The sequence below is a fragment of the Chenopodium quinoa genome, unplaced genomic scaffold (genome assembly GCF_001683475.1).
Source record: "Chenopodium quinoa cultivar QQ74 unplaced genomic scaffold, ASM168347v1, whole genome shotgun sequence".
Classification (NCBI taxonomy): domain Eukaryota; kingdom Viridiplantae; phylum Streptophyta; class Magnoliopsida; order Caryophyllales; family Amaranthaceae; genus Chenopodium; species Chenopodium quinoa.
This window is the reverse complement of record NW_018745454.1, coordinates 68,760-78,692: the sequence shown is the minus strand read 5'-3', so window position 1 is coordinate 78,692 and position 9,933 is coordinate 68,760. Positions and strand designations below refer to the sequence as shown.

At 33.4% G+C, this 9,933-nt stretch overlaps 2 protein-coding genes across 3 annotated transcripts; one reads left to right on the top strand and one right to left on the bottom strand.

Annotated features, from left to right (window-relative positions):
• Window positions 1–389: 389 nt before the first annotated feature.
• Window positions 390–4,240, top strand: LOC110714640 (transcription factor DUO1-like). Of its 2 annotated transcripts, XM_021893191.1 has the most exons (3): window positions 390–2,718; window positions 3,214–3,454; window positions 3,705–4,240. In XM_021893191.1, the coding sequence occupies exons 1-3, from the start codon at window positions 2,450–2,452 to the stop codon at window positions 4,224–4,226; spliced, it is 1,032 nt and encodes a 343-aa protein (XP_021748883.1). In that variant the 5' UTR covers window positions 390–2,449; the 3' UTR covers window positions 4,227–4,240. The 2 variants fall into 2 exon arrangements, with proteins under 2 accessions (XP_021748883.1, XP_021748884.1); XM_021893192.1 differs by having other exon boundaries at window positions 3,214–4,199.
• Window positions 4,241–4,301: 61 nt separating this feature from the next.
• On the bottom strand, window positions 4,302–8,628 carry LOC110714641. The gene is made up of 4 exons (XM_021893193.1): window positions 8,034–8,628; window positions 5,680–5,838; window positions 5,459–5,567; window positions 4,302–4,880 (listed from the first exon to the last, which is right to left on the bottom strand). The coding sequence occupies exons 1-4, from the start codon at window positions 8,544–8,546 to the stop codon at window positions 4,675–4,677; spliced, it is 987 nt and encodes a 328-aa protein (XP_021748885.1). The 5' UTR covers window positions 8,547–8,628; the 3' UTR covers window positions 4,302–4,674.
• Window positions 8,629–9,933: the final 1,305 nt, after the last annotated feature.

Below are 9,933 nucleotides of genomic sequence, written 5' to 3'. Positions count from 1 at the left end.
TTATTTTTTTTGACAATTTCAAGCTCAATTCGGACCCTTAAGAACTAAAACGACCCCTAAAACCTTAAATGAACATTTTTCGATACGCATGCAAATCGATGAAAAAATTGCATTATTTGTACATTTTCCTTTATATATATATATATTAATTACTTACCATGTATACAAAAAAAATTTAAAGAGTAAAAAATTTTCTTTCTTTATATTGTAAATAAATTTCACAACGTGTTTGTTTAACACGTACATCGCACGGGAACTAAATTAGTTACTCGTATAAAAATCGAGTTAAGAGTACAATTAGGTACTCAATTCTTAAAAATTTCACCTTTTAGGTACTCAATTTTTTTTACTTTTCTTTTAGGTACTGAGTTAAGAATTCCGGCCAAAAAAAATAAATCAGCCAAAGAATTCAGTACCTTGGGTTAAAGAATTTAGTACCTTTGGTTAAGAGTATGTGGGCCCCATACCTAATTAAAAAATTAATATTTTTTTAAATAAATAAATAAATAAATGTATTAAATTTGACTAAGAAACTAGCCGTTAGTTTCTCTATTTAAAGGGGCATGAACCTGGCAGAATCACCATTGTTGCTTAACAAAATTCATCCAAAACCATTTGTCACTGATTCAATTTCAATAAAAAAAAAAACAAAAACAACAAGACAGAATCTGTAGCAGTTTAACCAACAACAAAATTCATCAAAACAGGTTCATTGACCATGTTTATTTAGGCAGAAATTCTTCAAGGTTTTCCCAGATTTTGTAGAAAAAAAATAATAAAAAAAATAAAAACACAGAAACAGAAGTTGTTGCTGCTTCCCCTGCTGCTGGTACTTCAAGTCTGCCCCTGCTGCTGCTTCTTCTGTCCAGCCACAAAATCAGCCATTGTTGCTTAACAAAATTCATCCAAAACCATTTGTCCCTGATTCAATTTTTAAAAAAAAAAAAAAAACAGCAAGACAGAATCTGTAGCAGTATACCCAGCAACAAAATTCATCAAAACAGGTTCACTGACCATGATTATTTAGACATAAATTCTTCAACAAGGTTTTCCCAGATTTTATAGAAAAAAAATAATAAAAAAAAAACACAGAAACAGAAGTTGCTACTGCTTCCTTGCTGCTGGTACTTCAAGTCTGCCCCTACTGTTGCTTCTTCTGTCCAACCACAAAATCAGCCTCCTGCAAATTTGAAAAAACAGAAACAGTAAGGTGCATATCATGGACTACTGCCACTGTAACAGAAGGGCTATGCAAAGGATATCAAGGAAAAATTTGTGAGAATTACAAATGCTACAATGGATGCAATTACTTTGAATGGGTTGACATGCCTCACCCTATTGAATTGAGGGATGAAATGGTGTTGATGATTAACAACAAATCATCAACACCATTTAGTGCGAAAAACATATAAACTAATCCAACCCTTGCACATTGTAAACAACATGAAATCAACATTCAACAACAACACTACCTTAATCCAACAACAAACAACAACAAAGCAACAAATTTAACACGAAAAACACAACCAATCGACATCATCAATTTGTTCAAAAAAAAACCCAAAATATCAAAAACCCTAGGTCGCAACAAACATCAACAAATGGGCAAAAAATCCAAAATTTATATCAAATTAACAACATAAACGATGAGAAGTTGAGCTTACCTCAAAAAAATGGCGGCTTTTGGTGTCGTTTTCCCCAGAATCGAGCCCAAGGTTGCTCGTTGTTCTTCGAAAGTGACGCAACAATGTTTTCAGAAATGGGAAAGAATAAAGGAGCAAAAGGGGGGAATAAAGAAAAAGAAAGGGAAAAAAAATAGGTTGACCCGTGAATTTTTTAATCGGGTGGGGCCCACAAACTCTTAACCAAAGGTACTAAATTCTTTAACCCAAGGTACTGAATTCTTTGGCTGATTTTTTTTTTGGCCGGAATTCTTAACTCAGTACCCAAAAGCAAAGTAAAAATAATTGAGTACCTAAACGGTGAAAAAAGGAAGAATTGAGTACCTGATTTTGTGCTTAACTCATAAAAATCAAAACAAAACAAAACAAAACAATATATATTTCATCAACTTATACTTTAAGTTTAAGCCCACATCAAAAAAAAAAATATATAAAAAATTTTATACTTCAAGCCACTTTCTTTTTTTTTTTTTTTTTTTTTTTTGAGGAAATACTTCAAGCCACTTTCACGTCCATCTTAAAATTTAAATTAAAATTAATTAAATAAAAAAAGTTGGAAAAAAAAAGAAGAAGAATCCAAGAATATTTAACCAATGAAAAATAGAAATGACTGAAATGAGGGTTGAAGAGGAGCGAAAAAATAGGGGAATGTGGGAGTGTGGGACAACAATTACACCCTCTCTTTAACTCATTAACCAACTCTTTTAACCGTCACTTTCCATTTTCACAATTTCAATTATCTTCTCTCAATTAGATACTCCAACAAAATGGACAACTCTTCTTTTTTCAAAAATAATCACGCCAAATCCAACAAATACTATCATCACTACAATAATAATAATAATAATAGTAGTGTTACTAGTATAATGATTAGGAAAGGGCCTTGGAAACCCGAAGAAGATCAAGTTTTAATCAACCATGTTAAGAATTATGGTCCTCGTGACTGGAGCTCCATTCGATCCAAAGGCCTTCTTCAACGTACTGGCAAATCGTGTCGTCTTCGTTGGGTTAATAAACTTCGTCCCAACTTAAAAAAGTACGTTTGCTTTCTATTTTATTCCGTTTTAGTTTTTATTTGATGTAACATCATATACGTCCTTTTTAATGTTTTAATGTTATGAACGTGTGAGTTTTTGTTCGTGGTAATATTATGAGTTTGTGTGATGGATTCCATGATTTTCTACACATATAATCTCCTATACTCATATTGTTCATTTCTGTTTCGATATTTTGTATGAATTTAATTTGTTAAAAGAAGTTTGAATGTGATTTCTTAGAAGAAAAAGTAATTTTTTTTTACTGTATAATGTTCAATACTACGTATTAGTATTTCAGAAATTAGCAAGTTTGTTTGCAATACTTTTCATCCACTAATCAAATTCTAGTCTCAATTTTTTGTTAATTTCTTGTAATAAATATTAAATTGATCAATTAAAAATGGGTTTGAATTAATTTTGGTGTAATCTTTTTTTATTGTTATGTGTTCCATAATTTCTGATCGATTAATGTTTTTTTTTTTGAATTTTTGAAGTGGGTGCAAGTTTACAGCAGAAGAAGAAAGAATGGTGATAGAATTGCAGGGAGAATTCGGGAATAAATGGGCAAAAATTGCGACATATTTGGCAGGAAGAACTGATAATGATGTAAAGAATTTCTGGAGTAGCAGGCAAAAGAGATTGGCTAGGCTTTTGCACTCTCAATCTCCTACTCGTCCTAATAAGAAGCACAAATCTTCTGCTTCTTCTTCCAAGGATCGTCCTCACTTTCGCGAGGTAAACATTTTAGAATGATCGAACATATCCTTAATTAAATGGTGTGGTGTAAAGAGGATGAACTTGATAGTAGAATTGAACTTAATTTCACATAATTTAAGTTGAGTATATAAATGATATTATGGTAAATTTTACAAAGTACTTTAAATAGTTTAGTGTTGTTTGAATATTCATATGATGGTGTTAAATAGTTTAACCACTTCATGTTGTTTTATTGACGTTTTAAAATCGACTTTCTTCTGATTCTCAGGTCTCCAAGAATTCTTCAATGGAGGGAGAATCATCCTCCAAAGCACAATCTCTTAACTCGTCTTCTAACAGCAGCACAGGCAAGAAAACCATGGAACTAATACCGTTTCCTGGTTCAGTTAACCACAGTTGTCCGTGTTTTGAAGCTAAAAGTGCAACTTATCTTGATCCAATTCCCTTGAACACATACTGCAACCATACCGACTTGCAACTACTTGAAATGCCTTCCTTTCCCTCGATTCCACTTCCACCCTTCCAAACAGACTTTCCATTCCTTCCAGAAACACAGGAGCTCATTGACAGGCTTGATTATAGCTTTTTTGCACCCTTTGGATACATCAATGAGCCTGCACTCATCAATGATGGGGTTCACTTTTTTTCGTGCTTTGGTGGAGGGGGTGTGAGTGGTGAAACAAGAGTAAAGCGGGAGGACAACCATGTAGCACCTGACAGCTTTTTCGATGACTTCGCATCAGATGTGTTTGATGAGATAGAGCCATTACCAAGCCCTCCTCGCTGGTAGATAGGATCATCTGAACAGCTAACCTGTAGCTTATGTTCTGACTCAATATAGCAGATTTTCTGTAGTTCTGGTAAGTTTTTTTTTTTTTTTTTTTTTTTTTTTTTTTTTCCCTCAAAGACTCTACTTAGCTTCTACTCTGATTCATCTACTTCGGTGCTTAACATTTGCATCTGATTTATGAATTATCTTTATCTAGTTATGATGATTTTAATTCTAAATTGGTTATGACTGAGACTTTGAACTCATATGTTGAGGGCGAAGAAAGAAGATGAAACAAATTGCTCGTGAGTAACATCTTGTACAACTAATTATCTGAAGCCTTGTTGAAATATAATTTAACAAGCTACAGATGACAATGAATAGCTCAAGTCTTCCGTATATCAGATTGAATGTAGCAGCAAACAATTATTCATAAATCTTGGCACCAGTCTGAGTCCCAATGTTGAGCTCATACTCCATCAGCCAAGCTATTTGATGGAGTGTACTCAATACCAGTTATGTGTGGATCAGTGACCAACTGAAAGCTTCCAGCAGTAACTGATCCGTTTTCTCCAAAGGTGATACGCCTTCTCGCATGTGAGTAAGCACAGTAGTTTACTTCATAAACAGTAACATCTTTCTTAAATGTTGACACTGATGTTCCAACACCTTCCCCTGCATATAAACAAGATGAAAGTCACATACTTAGAAACTTCGCTTCAGAAGCATGAAATGAGTGAAGAAATGACGGTCAATAATGAAAAAGAAATGCAGAAATGTAAAAGTAATAATTACAAGCATGTCAAATACACCCAGCCAGAAAAGTAATGAATACAAGCATGTCAAATACATCCAGCCCCCTGCAACTCTCTTCACTTCACCCTTAAACCAGAAAAAGGGCAATTGCCCTAGCTCACTATGTGCTCTACCTAAGAACCTAAGATCACCTGGGCCCTCTTTGGAGAGTATTACGGGAAGACAAGGGACGTACAATACTAAGCCTGAACAATGAGAAAGTGCATTATAGTAATACTCTGTACAAAACAGTAAGGAAGCTGTTTACTCATACAAGTCTCAACATTATGAAACATCTTCTGGTTCAATTTATTATACGGAGTACTTTATACCACATTGCATTAGTAGCTTCTCCACAGCAACAGTCAAATTTTAGTAAAAACATAACCTTCTACGGTATGCCATTTAAATTTACAGAATTCAAAAAAAATAAATAAAATGCAGCAAATAAAACTTACCATGTGTAACTAGCAACAAATTCTCTTTAGGGTATTTATCTGCAAGTGCCTGGATGACATGCTCGTATCTGCTTCTAGAGCCAAAAACTGTTTCTTGCCATCGTGGCATCTATATTTGATCCAAAAGAGGATTCAGGTGAGGACAAAATTAAGTGTATTTACATACTACGAAGTATGCATTTAGTAGTATCATTCCCAAATAAAGAAAATGGTATTGTTACCTCTTGATAAATTCTTTCAACAGTATGATCTACAGTTCCAGCAGGTAACATAGCTTCAAGCTCGGAAATGTTAAAATGAAAAACACCATCTTTAGGTGCATATTCAGGTCTTATAGCTTCTCTACACAGCATCTCACACAACCCATATTCAATGGAAACCTGCAATGTAGTTGAGAAAATTAAACAGTTGGTTTGAATGGCTTATCTATGTTTCCTTACTTTTACAATTAAAATCTTGTGTAGTTGTGTATTCAAGAATTTTAAGTATTCAAGAATTTTAAGCAGGTCCATTTACCATTACTCAAAACACAATTGCCATGATGCAATTGTGTACAAAATCTCAATCTCAATTGAAATTGTCACTGAAGCATAGTTAAAAGAGGAAGAACACGTCTTTTTGAAAACCAAGTAGAAATTTTAACACTTGACAGCTAACTCTTCAGCAGCTTCAAAGACTGGTTGCACATATTTTACCATGACAATAATACGACACGTCGACACCCAGGACTGCACAGTGCACACAAAGATTTTCATGACAGACAGCAATTCCTTAAGTATCCAATCCACCATTCCTTTCAACTGACAAAAACATATAATTTGCATTCAACTCAACTTAAATTCTGCTAATTTATTTATTTATTTTATTTTTGAAAAAATGAATGATGGTTACAAATGAAAAGGGAAAAAGGAGAATAAGTAATGAACATGCAAGAAAGGAAATTCCAAAGAGGTAGTCAAATAAGGCAAGGCCGACATGTCTGGATTTGACCCTCACACAAGCAAAATATAGCTGATGCATTTAGGGATCTTTGAAAAAATACTGAAGTTCAATGAAGGTGAGAGGAGACAAAGAGAGAGGGAGAATGGATTTTTAACTAATGCATGAGATGATCAGGTTGACACAACAACCTCTTTGGTCGATACCTGTTCTAAGACTAATCAAGGCAACAAGCAGAGGTAAACAGCCCAAAACCCAACCCCTAGATAGTACGTAAATACACATTACTCTACATTACACAATTTGCTTTTGTCTGGAGTGCCGATAAGAATATGCAGGAACATTACTCTACCTAAACAAAGAACTAGTTCGTAATGAACAAAGAGAGGGAGGGTGGAGTGGTAATTTCATTTTTTTGTGGAAAACTTCACCCTTCCCTACACTTCAGTTCAACAATTAACCATTCTCTCTTTAGTCTTTCTTAATAACATGCCCCAGTAATAATTTTCATAAATTTCTATAAAATATTGAAGATGATGGACTAAAGCAAGTTTCCATCAAGTATTAAAAATAAGGAAAATTTGTCAGAAAAAAACCTTTGATTAGCATTATTTTGCGCTGGGTGAAGGGCACAAAAAGATTCCCAGTCTTTCTATTTTCTTCTACCAATAGCAACAACCTACAATATCTAGGACATGGCCTTTCAAAAACCATGTCAATCCATTTTTCTTTACTGATATCCAATCATAGGCCACATAATTACAAGTACATTCTCCACAATTACAAGTCTTAGTGTCTTACAGTCTATCTCTACACCTCCACCCTCTCTCTGTGTCCCTTTTCCTTCCAAAATTTTCTTCTAGCTCTCCCTTGATATCACACTCTCACGTAGTAAAGATTCTCCTCCCTCTCAGAATGTGTACACCCAATTTCCAAGCACCAAACTAGTATCTTTCAATCCACTTCTCCAGTCCGAAAAAAAGGTCCCTCATTACTCAATATTTCACAAAGATTTTTCACATCTAATGATCAGATTCATCCCAAAATCGAATCTTTCCTAGCAACTTAATGACAGCAGACACATTAACCAGCACAGTTCAATCCAAATTGCATATATCCTGATTCACTAAATATCAGTAAAACATAGCCAGACAATTCATCACTCATCAACTTTCTCATAAATTAACATCAGTATCACAAATCATATAGATTTATACTGATCATAAGGTCAGTTTAATCATTATTCAATTCCATATTTCAGCTACACTAAACATTAATTAACAGTCTAACACCCATCAAACAAAAAATAAAAAAAATCATAAGTCAATTCAATTCACCAATTTAATCACCCAAACATCAACAAAAGTCAAAAAGGATCATAAAAATAAATAAATTATACATTAACTTTATAAGGGTATTCAATCCACCAATTGAACCACCCAAACAGCAACAAAAGTCAAAAAGATCATCATACCTTAACTTTAAAAAGGTAATTAAAGTCACCAAATTAATCACCCAAAACAACAACAAGAATCAAAAAAATATCATCATACCTTAACTTAGAAGGGTAACTAAAATCACCAATTTAATCACCCAAACAACAACAAAAGTCAAAAAATCATTAAAAAAAAAATACCTTAACTTTAGAAGGGTCAAAGGAGGAAGAAGCATCAGACCCACCAGAGCATAAAGCAGAAACAACCTCAGAAGCAGTCTGAATACATCGAAGAAAAGGAGAAACAAAAACCCGATGAATTGGAAACCCGATTCGAGTTCGAAACTCAGTACCAACATTATACGCTCTGATTTTTCCGGCATAAAAAAGGGGCGGATCCCACGGCCGCTCCGCCGTCGTAACCCACTTCGGATCAAAGTTATCCATCCGATCACCGTGTCTCATCACAAGCACATTCTGATCAAACCCACCACCGGAAACGCCGCCGGAACTACCATCTCCGGCACCGGCGACGACTGCGGCGCCATGAAAGGAGCTCATTTTCTCTCTCCCGAAATGGGGTTTTGTTGTTAGAGTGAATTGAGGAGTGAGAAAGAAGGGGAGAAGGTTGGTTTTTGAAGGGGCAGTTGGGAATTGACAACAGAAAGGAAGAGGAAATCTGGGCGAAAGTTGGGAAATTATTGAATTTTTCATTATTTTTTGTTTGGATTTTCTACGAATTTTACTGATTTGACACTCGTTTTTTATGATTTTTTCGTTTTTAATTGATAAGACGTACTAATTTCATTGGTTGTTTTCATACATGACAAAGGACAACTAGTGAAGTAGTCAAGTAGAGTGTCATTATTAAATTCTTATAATATTGTCATCGTGGGTCCCGAATATAATACTCCGTATTACTATTTATTTTAAGATGGTTACTTAGAACTTGTTCTGATTTACTGAAAACAATTGAATTGAATTAGATTAAACTGATTGGGGCTTAATAGAACTAAATTGAAATGAAATGAATTCTTTATGAAAAAAAAATAAAAAATTAAGAACTGAAATTAAGCTAAACGAACAAGCCTTTAAACACATAGATTGTTACAAGTACATGTGGCAACGGTCCACATGATAAGATTTTGATTATTAATTTGGTTGTATGGTGTGCTGTGACATGGACAATTAGTATGGAGTAGTTGATTGTCTGACGGCCTATTAGGTTGTCAATTATCATAAGAAAGAGCCATATAATAGGAAATAATAGGAAATACAGTAAGCATAAGAAAGATAGATAAATTATGAAAACTAGATTTTTGATAAAATTATGATATAGTCCAAAAGAAAAAAATAAGAGGGCAAGATGTAAGCATTGAACTTATTCACTAATTAAAAGTCTCTTCAGAGATATCTAGTATTCACTAATTAAAGAAATTAAGTTATAAGAAATACGGAGTATAAACTTAACAACATTTCCTTTAAAAAATATAAAACTTAACAACGTTAAATTTATATATTACATATTTTTATTGGTACATATATTCATGTATTACATTGAAATATAGGAATAAGTTATTTATTAAAAAATATTTTTTCTATTAGGCAGGAAATAGAAGACATAATTTTATTTATGTTTTAAATAGTCAAAAGACTTGTAATGAGATCAATCCTCTAAAAGTGAAAGGAAAGCTCTAATGTTATCTCTCACTCTCATTTGTGGAAAAATGATGCATGAATTCATACTAATATAATCATTGCACGTGGAGGATATCCTACATTTTTCTCATATAACTCATAGTTACCAATTATATTGTTATCTTTCATGCACCCTTAAAATTATTTTGAGAAATCATACATTCCTTACACAACTCAACTTACATCACTCTCCTTTGATCTTTTCTTACCCTTTTTTTTTTCCTTTCGTATCTACATATACAACATTAAATATACTTACATACCTAACTAATCATATTTTAAACAGCCATATGTGTATGTACTTACCTATCAACTCGTCAAGATTTACATAGGATTATCTTTTCATTAAACTGTACGTTCCAAGATTCGATTGGTTAAACGGAAGATTTATATAGCCATAAAA